The sequence below is a fragment of the Trichechus manatus genome, unplaced genomic scaffold (assembly GCF_000243295.1).
Source record: "Trichechus manatus latirostris isolate Lorelei unplaced genomic scaffold, TriManLat1.0 scaffold00073, whole genome shotgun sequence".
Lineage (NCBI taxonomy): Eukaryota > Metazoa > Chordata > Mammalia > Sirenia > Trichechidae > Trichechus > Trichechus manatus.
Genome location: NW_004444009.1, coordinates 13,012,227 through 13,029,082, shown reverse-complemented (window position 1 = coordinate 13,029,082; position 16,856 = coordinate 13,012,227). Strand labels below are relative to the sequence as shown.

Sequence of the window (16,856 nt, the reverse complement as noted above, 5' to 3'; positions counted from 1 at the left end):
ATTATTGATAGGTGTGAGTTTATTGCTGTCATTTTATAGTGCTTTTTTTTGTGGTGCTGACGTTTTCTTTGTTCTTCTTACTCTCCTGTGCTGAATTCCTTTTGTTTGTGGATTTTTTTTTCATTTCTTTTTTTTTTTTTGTAAATTTTGTGTTTACTGAGACTTTGCTTTTCTTCTTTATTTTGATGAGTAGGTTTGTTAACTTTCTTTGTGATTACCTTGAGATTTACCTTTATTTTCCTAGGTTTGAACCAGTCTTTTATTACTTGGTATCGCCTTGCCTTCCTCACCATTTGAAAGTTCTATACCTACACCGTTTATTCCCTCTTTTATTGTTCTGACATTGTTGTCGTGTATATATTAACTTCTCCGGTTCCCTGTTGTAAATCTTTTAGTTTTGATTATTCCTTGAGAGTTCATTACCTAGGTTGGTATCTGACTGATGTGGTCTTGCATCCTAGATTCAGGCTGCCCTCTGATGTTGTTTGCTCTCAAACCAAAGGACTTCTTTTAATAATTCTTGTAAGTTTGGTTTGATTTTTACATACTCCCTTAATTTCTGTTTATCTAGAAATGTCCTAATTTTGCCATCAGATTTGAGTGAGAGTGTTGCAGGATATATTATTCTTGGTTGGAAATTTTTTTCTTTCAAGGTTTTACATATGTCTTCCCATTGCCTTCTTGTCCGTATGGTTTCTACCAAGTAATCTGAGCTTAGTCTTAATGTTTTGCCTCTGTATATGACTTTTTGTTTTTCTTGAGCTGCTCTTGGGATTTTTTCTTTGTCTTTGGTGTCTTCTGTTTCCTCCCCCTGTTCTGGAACTCAGATCATTCGCAAATTTTTGCTTTTGATTGTATCCCACATCATTCTATGGGTTCCTTCATTTTTCTTCATTGTTTTCTCTGATTTTTCCTCAAACAAAGTGGTATCCAAGTATTTGTCGTCAATTTTGCTAATCCTGTCTTCCATTGTTTCAAACCTGCTCCTCAGACTTTCTTTCTTTGTCTTTGGTTTTGGCAAGTGTGATTTTAATATGTTTTGGTGACTTTCTTTTGGGGTGTATCCTATATGGGTGTCTTAGTCATCTGGTGCTGCTATAACATTAATACCACAAGTGGACAGCTTTAACAAAAGAAGTTTATTCTCTCACAGTCCAGTAGGCTAGAGTCTGAATTCATGGTGCCAGGTCCAGGGGAAGGCTTTCTGTCTGTGTCAGCTCTGCAGGAAGGTCCTTGTGATGCATCAGTCTTTCCTTGGTCTGGGAGTATCTCAGTGCAGGAGCCTAAAGTCCCCAAAGGATGCGCTCTGCTCCCAGCACTGCTTTCTTGATGTATGAGGTCCCCATGTCTTTCTGCTCATTTCTCTCTTTTATATCTCAAAAGAGATTGGCTTAAACACTAATCTTGTACATCTCATCAAGACAACTGCCACTAATCTATCTCATTACTATGATTAGTGATATCATTTACAACATATAGGGAAATTGCATCAGATGACAAAATGGTAGAGAATCATACAATACTGGGAATCATGACCTAGCCAAGTTGACAGATATTTTGGGGGAACACAGTTCAATCTATGACATTCCACCCTTTGGCCCCCCAAAATTCATGTCCTTACCACATGTAAACCATATTCACACCATCATATCACAGGAAAAGTCTTAAATCAACTCCAAGTCCAAAATCCAAAAAATTCTTCCTTATCTGTGAAATCTAAAATACAAATTATCTGCTTCCAAAGGTACAATGGCAGAACGAGCACAAGCTAGATATTTCCATTACAAATGGGAGAAATTGGAGGGAAAGAAGCATAACAGGCACCAAGCAAGTCAGCAGAACACATTACATTAGCCCTCAAGGCTTGAAAATAATCCTCTGTTCTCTGAGACAATTTACACAATGGTCCTGCTCCCCAGACTCCAGGTATTGGCTACACTCTCTGGATTCTGACTGGAGGCCCCTCGGCCCTGGGCTTCAGCTGTACCTTCCAGGCCCACTGGGATGGCAACTCTGCTCACCTTGCTTTAGGCGCACCATTGTCCTAATCCATATGAGTGGCGACTCCACCCTTAGAAACACCAGAGGCCCTTGCTCCACCTTTTGAAACTCCAGCAGTCCTGGCCATACCGTTTCAGATTGGGGAAGCTTGGCTTCCTCTGTTCCTTGTCTCTTTAGCTTCTGCTTCCTGATTCCCTGGCCTCTTAGCCCTCAGGCCTCACACCTGCATCTGCCCTGCTGGGGCAAGTGCTCCAAAGCTCCGTAGCTCCATTGATAAGTGCCCAGAGGCACCTCACTCTGCCAGGAAGCCTCCTGTGCACAGGCACTCAGCTCTCTCACTCCATGTGTCAGCTCCAACGCTGTCTGGTGATGGTCTCTTGGTTCTGCTGATGCAAGTCCTCTATTCATTCACAGTTTCAAAACCACTTCCACATTTCAGGTATCTGTTAGAGTAGCACTCCACTATTTGTACCAGAATCTGTCTTTGTTATCTAGTGCTGCTATAACAAAAATACCATAAGTAGATGGTTTTAATAAAGAGACGTTTATTCTCTCACAGTATAGTAGGCTAGAGTCCAAATTCAGGGCACCGGCTCCAGGGGAAGGCTTTCTCTCTCTGTCAGCTCTGGAGGAAGGTCCTTGTGATTCATCAGTCTTCCTTTGGTCTGGGAGCATCTTAGTGGAAGAACCGCAGGTCCAAAAGATGCACTCTGCTCCCAGCATTGCTTTCTTAGTGGTGTGAGGTCCCCATGTCTCTCTGCATGCTTCTCTCTTTTATCTCAAAAGATATTGGCTTAAACACTATCTAATCTTGTAGATCTCATCAAGATAACTGCCACTAATCCATCTCATTGCATCATAGTGATAGGATTTACAACACAAAGGGGAATCACATCAGATGACAAAATGGTAGACACTCATACAATACTGAGAATCTTGACCTAGGCAAATTGACATATTTTTGAGGGACACAATTGAATCCATGACAATGGGGTTCACTGAGCTTCTTCGATGGTCAGATTTTCATCTTTCATGATATTTGGGGAGATTTCTACCGGCAAATCTTTAACAATCCTCTCTGTGTTTTCCATTCCCTCTGCCCTCCCTCATCTGGAATTCTGGTCATGTGTAAATTTTTGTACTTGATTTTGTTTTACGTAATTCTTAGGTTTTCTTCATTCTTTAATTTTTCCTCAAATAAAGTGGCATCCATGGATTTGTCTTCAACCTTGCTCATTCTATCTTCTATTGTTTCACATTTGCTCTTAAATCCTTCTATTGAGTTATCCATTTCTGAAATTTTGTTATTTATCTTTTGGATTTCTAGTTGCTGTTTTTGTATGATTTCTAATTTTTTATTCTGAAGGTTTGTTCTTGTATTATTTTCCTGAATTTTTCTATTGCTTTGTCTGTGTTTTCCTTGATTTTTATTATGTTTTCATTGTTTTTGTCTGTGTTTCCATGATGTTGTCTATTTTTTCCTTGGTCCTGTCTGTGCTTTCCTTAATCTCTTTCCCAATCTCTTGGAGATCCCTAAGTATTAGTCTTTTGAATTCCATATCAGGTAGTTCCAATGCCTTTTCTTCTACTGGACCGTCATCTGAGTCTCTATTTTGGTCACTTGCTGGGCCATCTTGTCCTATTTTTTTAATATATTTTGATATTGTCTGCTGTCTCCGAGACATTAAGGTACTGTTTTCTTTATTTATTGATTGTATGTTTGTTTGTTTTCATCCTGCTTTTTTCTTTTGATATGTCAGGGTGCGGGGGCCAGGTCTTGTTTCGTTTCTTGCTTGTCTGTGGGCATGATAGCTTTCACCACCTTGTCCATGTGGGCAGGGCAGCAACAGGCAGGGCAAGTCCACTTTACTATACACTGGTTTTACAAAGTTGCTGACAGCTGACTGGACAGGTGCTGTCTGCCTCCTGATGTTGGTCCATCAGTGTGTGAGTGTTCACAGCCCCTTACCAGATAGTCAGGGAGTGCTACGGGCTCACTTCCCACCATTGAGCAGCTAGTCAAGTGGCAGGAGCTTGGAAGCAGTGGCAGGCCTGAATGCTGGAGACACTCTAGCCATGGTGGCAGAGCAGGGGCCAGTGGGAAAGGGAGGTGGTGTATGGGGCTAGGTGGAGGGGAAGAAATAGAACATAAAAAGAGAAAAAAGAAAGAAAATTGGTGGCATGGTGGGTGCCTCCCAGTATAGGCTGAGGTACCTGGGGGCCAGTTGGAAGGGAGGAGAGGTGATGTACTGGGCTAGGATGGAGGAAGAAAGAAAAGGAAGAAAAGAAAGAAAAAAAATTGGTGGCATGGTGGGGGCTGTGGGTGGGGGTGGAACAGACCCCATGTAGTGGTGGACCAGTGTGTGGGTGGCTTTCTAGCCGTGGAGGCATGGTGAAGCCTAGTGGGAAGGAAGGGAGGTAGTGTACAGGGTTAGGTGGGAAGGAGAAAGAAAGTAAAAATAAATATAAAAAACTGCCTTGCAGCAGGAGTTGGTGGGTGAGGATGTGGCAGACCCAGGATGGAAGCAGACAGCTGGCTCTCTAGCCACAATGGCGTGATGGGGTCTGGGAGCAGAGTGGATTGGTGACGTACAAGGCTTAGTGGGAGGGAGAAAGAAAAGGAAGAAAGAGAAAAGAAATAATAATAGAATAAAAATTAATTTAAAATACTGATTGCATGGTGGGGGCTGGTAAGTGGGGGTAGGGGTGACCCAAAGGCAGATTGGAAGGGAGGGGAAATGACGTATAGCGCTAGGTGGGAGAAAGAAAATAAAAGCAAAAAAAAAAAAAAGGCTGTGCAGTGGGAGCCAGCAGGTCAGAGTGGGGTGGACCCAGGGAGGCAGAGGGCCTGTGGCTCTGTAGCCAAATGGCACAGCATGGCCTATTGGGAAGGGGTTGGAGTGGCATATGGGGCAGAAGGGTGAAGCTCCTGTTGGGAGCTTCGTGAAGTTGCCTTCCCTTACTCCCTGTCTGGATTTCTTGCTCACTGTCTACTAAGATGGCGATGCTGTGCCATGTTAGTTGGCAGGGGACCTCCATACCATCTCTCTCCTCATTCTCTCTTTTCTGTCAAGTTCTTCTTCCATTGGGTGTTTGATCTAGTTCTTTATCCCTTCATTTGATGTTTAGGGTTCTAGGATTGATGTTTTTATCTGTTTTACTTAGTTTTTCAGGGCTTTGCTGTAGAACGTCATCATGGTGCATCTGTCTACAGTGCCATACTGGCTCTGCCTCTGCCAAATACACTTTATATCTCCTATGTGGTGAATATTATACCCTTGTTACAGGTGAGGAAAATGGGACCTTGTGAGGTTAGATAACTTGCCCCGGATCATGTAGGTGGTAAGTAGCAGAGCTCATTTTTAAAGTTAAGCCTTTCTGGCTCCTTTTCACCACAATGCTGTCTCCCAGAAAGCAATGTCACAATGACTTAAAGGGTCACTTCTAGGGTGGGGCTGTTGCTTAGCAGCCAGTCTTAGTCACACCCTTTATTGTCTTAGCTAAAGTTCATATATAAGGGTAGGGAGTCATGGAGGCAGTACTTGAGAGAGCCAAGTTAATTACAAGTTCATCTGAGGACCTGCTCTGGTCCAGAGCTCATCGGAAATCTACAAAGTCTACGCCGCCTGGTCTACCAACAAGGAATCTGCAGACCACAAAAAGCTCAACATTGGTAAAATTGTTTGCCCAGCCATTCCTTTGGGACTTTGCAAATGGTAATCATGTTCTTGAACTCTAATTCATGTATAGACATTCATCCCTTCACTACTGAAGTCAAAGGGGAAAGAGGTGGAGTCAGGACCAGATTAACAAGTAAGCAAGGTACACACCAGCTTATTTGTGTCTACTTACTAATCATCTTTGATGTGGTTAAAAAAAAAAAAACAGATGAAATTTTTCACTACAGATTAGTAAGAACGCACAAGTAAGCCCATGTGTACCTTTCTTATTGGGTAATCCAGCCCTGGGTGGGGTAGGGACAAAATTACACAAAGGTCCTGATTTAGGATGGGGATAGGGAGAGGGCTCCACTCACTGACCCACGAGCCTTGGCAAGGGGCAGTACCCATTCAGATGAAGGGGCACAATTTTTTTTTATTGTTATTGAAATATACACAGCAAAACATATACCAATTCAACAATTTCTACATGTACAATACAGTGACATTGATTACATTCTCACCCTCCTTTTCCGATTTGTTCCTCCCTTATTGATATAAACTCAATTCTCCCTAACCTTCCTATCTTACCTGTCAAGTTGCCATTAATTTGACAAAGGAGCACCATTTTTTATTTGCACAAAGGTGCATTTGGAGCTAGCTGCAGCCCTGGGCATGGAGATGATAGACTAGAAGTGCATTAACATTTGTTGAATGTCAATTATAGGTTAGTCACTCACTGTGCCAAGTTTGTCCCTATGTTATCTCCTAAATTCTCATGCTGGCCCTAGAGGAGGAAGAAAATGATTAACTCCATCATATAGATGAACCAAGGCTTACGTAGTTTAAGTAATTTCCACAAGGTCATGGTAGCTAGTAAACGACAAACCAGTATTAGTGGAAAATCGGTTCTGAGGGGCTTCAAAACTTGTGCTCATTCTTCTACCACCAGGTGGGAGTACCTGGTATTTAAGAAAGTCTAGAAGGTGGGATTTAGAAAGTATTTTCCTCATCTCTTTAGACACATTCATCCTCCAGCAGGATCTCTATCCTCTGGATCAGGGGTTCTCAACCTTATTCAGATCCAAGGCCTGCTCTGAGTAATTGTTTGGTTATACCCCCTTTATTGTCCTAAAATTAAATTCATGGATAATACAATCTACCAGTTCAGTATAATGCTATAACTGTAATATAAAGGCAAAAAATAATTCGTAATAAAGTAATCTGTATTTAATATGAAAATGCCAGTTACGACTATTTTAGAAGACAATGAAGTAACCAAGTTCTTGCACCATATAATGTATAAGTTTAGAATTAAGAGAAGGTCAAAAGTCATATCACAAAAGCAATTCAGGAAAATAGTAGAGCAGAGTTATAAGTAGACACCAGAACAAAAATTAGTGTTACTGTATTTGGACTGCTGATATTTTGTTTAGGATTTTTCCATCTATATTCACGAGAGAGATTGGCCTGTATTTTTCTTTCTTGTAATGTCAAGTATTGTCATTACAGTTTTACTAGTCTTATAGAATAAACTGGGAAAAGTTCTCTCTTTTTATGTTAACTTGAATAGTTTATATAGGTTGGTGTTATTTCTTCTTTAAATATTTGGTAGAACTCTCTGGTGAAGCCATCTAGGTCTATAATCTTCTCTGTGAGAAGATTTTAAGAAGACATTAGAGATCCTATACTCTGTATTAGAACAGTTTTGATGTTATACACTTTTCTAGCAATGTATCCATTTCATCTAAACTTTTAAATCTATTGAATATGGTGTTTGATGATTTCCATTTCATATAAAATTTTTAATGTCTGTAGAATCTGTCCTCTTTCCTTTCTCAGACTGGCAGTTTGTGCCTTCTCTCATTTTCCCCTAATCACCCTTCTCAGGGATTTACCAGTTTTATTTGTGCACTTAAAGAACCAACTTTGGCTCTGATGATTCTCTTCCTTATATATTTATTTTTTCTTTCATAAATATCTATACATGCTTTTCTTATTACCCCCCTTTTACTTTTTTTAGGTTTAATTTAAAATTTTCCCCTAATTTCTTGAGATGGGTGCTTAGATTAATTATTGTTTTCGGGTTTTCTTTTTTTCTAATACCTGCATTTAATGTTACAAGTTTCCATCTACTCATGGTTTTGGCTACAATGCACACATATATCATGTTTTCTATATTACTCAGTTAAAATACTTTCTAACTTTTTATCCTTTTGTTATTGATTTTTAGCTTATCTTCATTAAGGTCGAAGAACATATTCTGTATGACTGAGATTTCAATCCTCTGAAATTTGTTAAATCTTTCTTTTATGGCTCAGCACATGGTCAGTTTTGTTAAATGTTTCATGTGACTTAAAAATATTATGTATTTTGCAGCTAGTCAATGCAATGTTCTATGTATGTCAATTTAGTCAAGTTTGTTAGTAGTGTTGGTCAAATCTTCTAAATCCTTACTGATTATTTTTTTGTCTGCTTATTCTATCAGCTACTCAGAGTGGTGTATTAAAATTTTCCATTATGAATGGTTTCTTTCTCATTTTATTCCATCATTTTTTGCTTAATATATTCTGAGGCCATGTTGTTATAGAGGTACACATTCATCTAAAAATATTACAGCTTCCAGGGGTATTGACCTTTTTATTGATTTAAAATATCCCTATCTTTAGTAATGCCTCTTTTGTCTGTTATTAGTAAAGATGCATTGCTTTCTTTTTGTTAGTCTTAGTATGGAATTATATTTTCCATCCCTTCACTGTTATTTCTGTCAACACTTGGGGATACAATTACATTGTCTCCGGATTCTATTGTTTCTATTGAAAAGTCATCCGTCAGGCTTATTGTTGTTTCTTTGACAGTAATATGCCTTTTTACATCTGGCTATTTTCAAGATTTTCTCTGGTTTTTTTTTTTTTTTTTTTTTTTTGGTTTTCATCAGCTTTACTATGATATACCCAAGTGATGTCTGCTTTGTATTTACTTTGCTTGGGATTGCAGTATTTGTTTAATCTCTGGTTCAATATTTTTCTTCAGTTCTGAAATATTTGCAGCCATTATTTCTTCGGTTCTTACGTCTTCCACAATCTCTCTCTTTCCACTCCTCTGGGTCTCTGAATATATGTGCATTAGATTTTTTTATTGTTTCTTATCTGTCTTTCACTCTTTTCTATATTTTCTATTCTTTGGCCTCTCCAAGCTTCAGTATGGACATTTTATTCTGATTCATTTCCTATTTCATTCATTCATTTTTCAGCTTTTCTAATCTGGTAAACCCATGCATTGAGTTCTTATTTTCAGGTATAATCCTTTTTATTTCTAAAATTTGTGTTCGATTCTTTCTTATTGCTTCTAAAATTCACCATCTTGTCATTTAATTTCTTGAATATAATAATCAGTTTTATCCTCTGTGATGAATTATTTTTATTTAATTCAATAAATTTTTTAATGAGACAAAATCCATTTAGAACATTACCAAAAAAACCAAACACATTGCTGTCGAGTCGATTCCGACTCATAGTGACCCTGTAGGACAGAGGAGAACTGCCGGATCAGGTTTCCAAGGAGCGGCTGGTAGATTCAAACTCCCGACCTTTTGGTTAGCAGCAGAGCTCTTTAACCACTGCGCCACCATGTTTCTGAGATTACCAAAAAGTCGATTTATTTATTCCCATTCAATTAGACTACTGCAACAGAGCAAATGTCTCCCTGGATTAATAATTCTTAGAATCACACAATGTTTCATGAATTGGCCTCAGAGACGGAGACAGTAACGTAAGGAAGGCAGCTAACTGTCTCATAAAGCTGTAACATTCTCCATAAACATCTGGCATCCTCTCAACGTTTTAACTAAGGTCAGAAATGTACATGATGGGAACTGCTGAATTCTTTACTTCGGTCTTGGTCAACAGCGGCTACAATATAAAAGCTTGGCTAAGCACTCCTCTGTTCTGAACAGTCTCCTGCATAGGTTCCTTTGTGCATTGTCGTCATTCAAATATTGGATTCTTGATAATCCTTACCGCTACCTGAAATTCTGGCTTACTGTCTCATTTTTTACCATTCTGTAATTTGTTATACAGGGGATACATTTGGCATATAGAGGTCCATCTTTGGTTGTACTAAATTCAAATTGGCTTTAATTAAAAGTTGATAAAGTTGGCATCAGTCAGGATGTATGCGGGCCCAGTTGTGTGTTAAATTGTTTGGATGAACAGGAAGGTTAACGGGAGATTTCACTTTCCTTGAGTATACTGAGATCTTTCTTCACTTTCTTTTTAGGGTCTGGCCTTTTTCTTTTATCCTCTCATATTAGAAGCCAAGAATCTGCTTAATGGTCACATATTTCCTTACTTTGCTTCTCTATGTTCACTCGCCAGTCTTGTTGCTTCTTCCAGAATCTCAAACCAATTATACTTGAAGTCCAATCTCTGGATTTCCTTTGAGTCTATTTCTATTGTTTTTGTATAAGTGGTTATTTAAATATTATTTATTATTTTTTATTGAATGCCAAATATTTGGTACAGAAAAATTATAAAAATCAGTTGAGACTCTGGATGATATTATCTTCAGAGATATTTCCTTTCGTTTCTGGCATGCAGTAAGGGTAGAAGCAGATCACCGTAACGCAATTGCGTACTGAAATGCTGCAAAGCTGGACTGCAGGGTTTTTTGAGAGTTGCTCTATTTCTTGTTTACCTTTATTCCTAAGGTTTATCCTTTTGGAGTCCCAGCTGAAAGCTCAGGATGTTTTCTAGCCCCTCCCCTTCCATGGTCAGACTAATTTTTGTTCCTCGGCTCTCAGAGACTGTCCAAAGTTCTGCTCAAATCCTCTACTTCTCAACCAGGTTTTTAATTAGCAAATGTTCACAGGGAGCAGTGGCACCAACTGTTAGACTCACTACTTTGGGCTCCTCTACCTGAGATATTGGCCTTGCAGTCCTTTCTTCCTTGTTATAGCTCTGATGTCTCTAAACATATATATTTTTTTATTTAGTTAGTTCAGCTTTTGTAGCTATTCTCAGCCAGAGGATTAGTCTGAAGCCAGCCAGCCTATCATTGCTGGAATGGGTTCCCATATTTTCAAAGTACTATGTAAGATGTTTCGTGTCACTAATCACGTAAACGTTATTTTCAAAAACACTCTGGGTGCCTAGAAATATTAATATTACCTAAATATTAATGAAAGCAAAAATTATCAATTATTATCGATATCCCTCCTCATTTATTATCAGTATTATTACAATTATATTTTTAGTAGATAGAATGCTTGGAGTTAATTATACAGTAATTTTGAGAGCATATCTTTAGTCTATTTAAGTTTTGCTCTTCATAATGACCTCCTATATTACTGAACTTTCTGCATTATTTTTTATAAAATTTTTTTCAACGTCCAGCAGGGCATTTGAATGTTATATGGGACACAGGACAATTTACTGTGTGTGACTGGGCAATGCAAAGCAGGATGTCCAGTACCCCTGGTCCGCTGAACAGAAGCATCCCCCAATAATTTTTAATAAGCAAAAATGTTTCCACACACTTCCAATATACCCTCTAGGGCTCAGTATCACCTCTGTTGGAAGTCAGATGTACAAAATCATCCCTGAAGATAGTTCTAGTTGCGTCCCACACCGGGACAACTCCTAAAGCCATCCTAAAATCTAGTAAAAAGTCCAGGAAAAGGTAAAGAAGTCAATACATGCCCTGAGGGTTCTTCTTGGGTCAGGATGGGGGTGCTCGGGAGCTGACTGGATATTATCTTCAGTAATAACAACCTATTGTCAACGACCAAGTACCAAGCACTGAATTGTTTTAATCCTGTTATCTTAGTTAACCCTATAACCTTAGAGTCAATTCTGACTGTGTTGCACAGTAGAACTGTGCCACAGGGTTTTCATGACTGTGACCTTACAGAAATAGATCACCAGGCCTTTCTCTGAAGGCACCTCTAGGTGGGTTTGAACAACCAACCTTCCAGGTAGTTTGTGCCACCCAGGGACTCCTTGAAAAACCGTATAGAGAAAAATTACTATTCCCAATTTAGAGATTAGGAAACTGAGGTTTAGGGCTTTAAGTGACTGGCAAAGATTTTAAACCTATTAAGCAACTTCTGCGATGCCCAAGGCCTCCAGCCCTTTACAGACCTTTTGTCCCCCATCCCCCAAAGAACCAGGTAACTAGATTGGAATGGCTTAAAGAAAAAATGGACCTGTTGTGAGCCACGGAGTCGATTCAGACTCAGAGTGACCCTGTAGTACAGGGCAGAACTGCCTCATAGAGTTTCCTAGGCTGAAATCTTTACTGGAGCAGATCACCAGGTCTTTTCTCCCGCAGAGGAGCTGGTGGATTCCAACAGCAGGCCTTTAGGTTAGCAGCAGACCTGCTATAACCATTGCACCAGCAGGCCTCCTTCCAAAATGGGTCTAAGAGAATCTAGTACCATAGCTGGAGTCCCTGGGCGGCGAAAGGGTGGTGGCTGGAGTCCACCCAGAGGCACCTCAGTGATCTACTTCCGAAAAATCAGCCACTGAAACCCCTATGGATCACAGTTCTACTCTGACACACTTGGGATGCCATGAGTCGGAGTCCACTCTTGGCAACTGGTTTAATACAGGGATATTTATCCTCTCCGTCCCCCTCCCTTCCCAAACCCCTCCCCATTGGTCTTGCTCTGAGAGTCGCCCAAGGAGCCCACCCAGATACACCATCACTGCAGCGGCTGCGTTTTCCCCTCCTAGATCCTAGCAGCCCTGTCTTGGGGCACTCTGTCCCTCCACAACAGCGCATTCCCAGAAGCCAGTTTCCAAAGCCCTTCTGTCCACCCTCCCACCCGGTAGCCTGTACAGCCGCGGATCCAACAACTTTCGTCAGCCCAGTCGCAGAGTTTACAATTGCCTTGATGCCCCGCCCCAGTGGGCGAGTCCCCGCCCCAATGGTGCCTCCTCGAGCGCCCCGACTTGCTGCGCAGGCGCGCTCAAAGTCCGCTGCTGAGGGGTTGCGCCCGACGCCCCTACGTTCCCTTGGCAACGCAGTACACTAGTGCTAGCCCGAGAGGCGCGTGCACGATGTGCTTCAGCTTCGGCGAGGCGGGTGAGGCAGGCCTTGGCAGAGGAGTCCTATGTAGAGGGGAGGAGAACGAGAAAGCGGGGAAGCTGGGAAAGACAAAGGGGAAGGAAATGCAGTTCGCCCTCCTCCATGGAGTTGGTTCTGGTTTTTGTTAACAGCACGGTCGGGCCCTGTCCTCTGTGCCGCATTCCCCCACACACCACCCTCTGCCCCGCAACGCGCACACATAGACCGAGGTGCCTTCCCTCACGTAGAGTTTCTCCTCTTTCTTGATCTTCAGAATCGCTGATTAACTATTCCTTTGGAACATGTCAGCAGAGGAAAGTCTTTCCTTGTTACAATCCCCCAGACTTAATGGGGAACAAGTTTCTCCCTCTGAGGGGAGTTCCTCACAGAGGGCCTGGATGTTACGTGACAGAAGACGTGAGTATTCACCTCCCCTTAGATGGGTCTCAGTTCCTGGGCTGTCTAAAGACACTCAAGTTTCATGGAAGAAAAACTCCATGGGATTTGTGATCTTCAGAGTCCCCAACATGAGTAGGTGCCTCGAACTCCTACAACCAGTTGTCCGGGCCAGTGCCAGAGAGTCAGTGACCCTTGCTCCCCTCTTCCTGCCTCACCAAACGCAAGCCTTTGCCTTATAGAGTCCCCAAAATAGTCCCCACTCCATTCACACCTCCAAAGACCTGTGAGCCAATGCCAATTGCCCTCCCTCCCATTAGTCCAAACCTAGACTGTTGATATGCAGGACGGTAGGTTTATGAAATAGCAATATAATCTGGCTGACAGATGCATTAGAGTACATTCACCTCTGTGGGGCTCAGAGGACAGGATTCATAGGAATGCATAGTAATGTTGTTTACTCTACCTACCCAGCCCTATTCTCCTTGCAAAGTCACCTGTGTTACTTAAGTAATTGCGTGGTGTGGTGCTGGTGTATTGACCTCGAAGGCACCAAAACAAGGAAGAAAGAGCAATTTCTTGCAGAGAAGGTTCAGATAGGAGCATTCCGAGTTCCACTAAATGATGACTGTGATGTTCTCTGACTGTTTGATTTTGTTTCTTTTTATGTATTCCACCTGAAGAAATATGGCATGGCGTACAACCTCACTAAGATCCCAACCAGTAAAAAAGGATATGCTTTTGGAGCCAGAACGAGCTTGAGGTTTCAACCAATCAAGGTTAGAAATAGCTGAGCATACACAGATTTTGGTGTGGCCCTCTATTGTCTGTATTTGTAATGGAGAGAAAAGGGCATAGAGGGGTAGGTTGCCTAAAAGAATATGCCCTGAAATTCAAGAAAAATAGGCATTTAGGCAAAAGCTATTAAGGAAGAAGCCTACCTGAAATGTTTGGACATTCACATTGCCAGTGAGTGTCTGAGTAAACTGGGGAGACCAGAAAATAATTCATGGGAAGAAATCAACCCAAGACAGGGCTTTGGTGCTGAGAGACACCTGAGGTAAAAATACTAGAAGCTGTGTTTCCATCAAATTATCTTGTCAGTTAGAAAACAAATTCCGACTTGTCCACACTTCTGTGCAAGTGAGTGTCAAGTCTGAAAGTAGTCAGTATAGGATCCTAAAGGTCCCTAGGTGACGCAAACTGTTTGCACTTGACTGCTAACCTAAAGGCTGGCAGTTCGAACCTACCCAACAGTGCCACAGAAGAAAGGCCTGGTGATCTACTTTCGTAAAAATTACGGCCAAGAAAACTGTATGGGGGGCAGTTCTGCTCTGTAGTACATAGGATTGCATCTATTGGACAATATCCTGACACTTCAAGTTGAAGGAGTGGGGCTGCAGGAGTGCTGGCTCTAAAAATCTCTAAGTGAGGCAGTGGGGCTGCAACCTCCCGCCTCCCCCCAGTAGTGGCTGCAAGTAGTTAGTTGCCTTGGCAGTCTGCCCACCCTGGGTTTATTTCTACATCCTAAGCGTTATATGGAGCCCTGGTGGTGCCATGGTTAAGACCCTGGCTGCTAACCAAAAGGTTGGCAGTTCAAATCCACCAGCTGCTCCTTGGAAACCCTATGGGGCACTTCTGCTCTGTCCTGTAGGGTTGCTATGAGTCAGAATCGACTTGACGGCAATGTATTTGGTTTGTTTTTTTTAAGCATTATATATCTTTAGGTAACTGAACCATACCCATATCTTGGTTTTCCACCTACTGTATGCCTATTTCTTTCTATAGCTTGAGGTGGCTGAACCGTGGTTGATTCATGAACAGGAAGAGAATTATTCCAATTTCTCCATCTAGAAGGCTCTATGTGTGTATATATCACCCTCTAACACGATCTTGATCTTTTTCTTGGAAACAGAATATAACACCTTACCCAGGCATGTACCAGAAAGTACCGTCTCCAGAGGAAAAACATAAACAATCTTATGCTCCATTTAATACCATGTTGCCTCGATGTAGGAAGTGCGATTCAAGAAAGGATTTTTATCCTGGGTATGTCTCCTATTTTTCTGGTGCATTTGAAGAAAAAGCAATAGGAAAAGAGGTACAGAAAAGGGGCTACATCCAAACCACTCCAGCTAAATAAGAAACCACTCTGTCTTTGAAATTTACCCTTTTGCCTCCCAGTTCTCTGCCATTGTAGAATTGTAGAATCATAGTCATTCATTCAATAAGTATTTATTAATATGCCAAGTATTTTTGTAGGTTCCAGAGATTTAGCAATAAACCCATTACACAAGGTTCCTGATTTCCTGGAGTTTACATTCTGGAGACCAGAACGTAATAAGAGAAGGAAATAACAAGAAAATATCAATGGTAATAAGGAGAATGACCGTATCATTTATTAGGCAAGCTGGGGACACTTCTGGGAGTGAAAGGGGGTCTTGTTAATAATTATGGTAAGACATTAGCTGCAAGCTCAGATTGCCAGGAGACAAACCAGGAAGTATGGAGACCTGGTGTGATGTGCTATGAAGAAAAGGAAACAGAGTGATGATAGGACAAGGAGTGACAGGGTGGAGGCCGCTTTAGTGAGGATTGCCATTGCCGAGATAGGTCTCTTTGAGGAAATGCGGTTTGATTCTAGCCCTGAGTGACAAGCATGAGCCAGCCCTGTGAAGATCTGGGGAGAGAGCTTTCCAAGCAAAAGGCACAGCAGGTGCAAAGGCCATAAACTGTGAAGGAATTTGGTGTGAAGAAGAAAAGAGACAGCTAGTATGGTTAGAGTATAGTGAGCAAGGAGGAAATGAGTTCAGAGAAGGAGGCCGGGAATAGATTATGTAGGCCTTGCAGGCCATGGGATTTAATCTAAATGCTTTAGGAAGCCACTCGAGATTTATGGAATTGTAGGGCAAAGGGTTGTCTGTCTTTTACTGATGAAAAATCCAAGTATCAGAGAGTGAATGTAACTTTCTCAAGGTTGCGTTAAGGAAGTGGGAGTGTTGAATCTTGACCCCCGTGTCCACTCTTTCCTCCACACTAAAAAGTGTTCACTAAAAGACAAAGTGTTATGAACAAAGACAATTGTAAAATAAACCCATCATTAAGAACATTGAACTGGGTCTACTTTGCTATCCCCTGGAGAAACTTTTTTTATTGCTGATAGATTAAATTATTGGAGCACTTTTATCCTCAATTTCAAATCATGAGCAGTACTAATTCATCACTGTTATACACCTCTTTCATCATCTGCCACTTCTCACTTCTGGTCTTTCAGCTAAGGATATGAGTTGCAGAAATATTTTTTAAACTAAAGGTCAGTCTTTACCCTAGCTGAATGTCAAGACTGGATACCTTTAACAACTGATTAGAAATACACTAACAGGCAAAGGAACCCCCATACTTGCCCAACGTTAAAAAGCTAATCCCAAGAATTCGGGGATAGCTATGGTAATTGTGGAGTTGGTGTATGGATATTAACTCATTAGACATGGTGTTTTATATTTTTATTTCTAGCCCTGGCACATACAACCCAGAAATGAAGCCACCCCGAAAAATTGCTTGGCCAATGAAATTTGGATCTCCAGACTGGGCTCAGGTTCCATGTCTACAGAAAAGAACCTTAAAAACAGAGGTAACATCCCCCTTCTGTTTTTCTCCGTTCCATAGTCTCTCATCTGTCCATTCCAACGGAAAGCTCCCCTAGCATTCTTTTATGTTTGTATGTTGTTTTGC

General features: G+C 41.1%; 1 protein-coding gene across 1 annotated transcript in view; it reads left to right on the top strand.

The window, feature by feature from the left end:
* The first annotated feature begins 12,721 nt into the window (after positions 1–12,721).
* The window catches only part of CIMAP3 (ciliary microtubule associated protein 3), a 9,386-nt gene continuing 5,251 nt past the window's right edge, over positions 12,722–16,856 (top strand). Inside the window, exons 1-5 of the mRNA XM_004380412.2 lie at positions 12,722–12,746; positions 13,003–13,145; positions 13,808–13,903; positions 15,040–15,173; positions 16,638–16,755. Of these exons, the coding sequence (XP_004380469.1) occupies positions 12,722–12,746; positions 13,003–13,145; positions 13,808–13,903; positions 15,040–15,173; positions 16,638–16,755 (516 nt within the window). The remainder of the gene's footprint in view (positions 12,747–13,002; positions 13,146–13,807; positions 13,904–15,039; positions 15,174–16,637; positions 16,756–16,856) is intronic.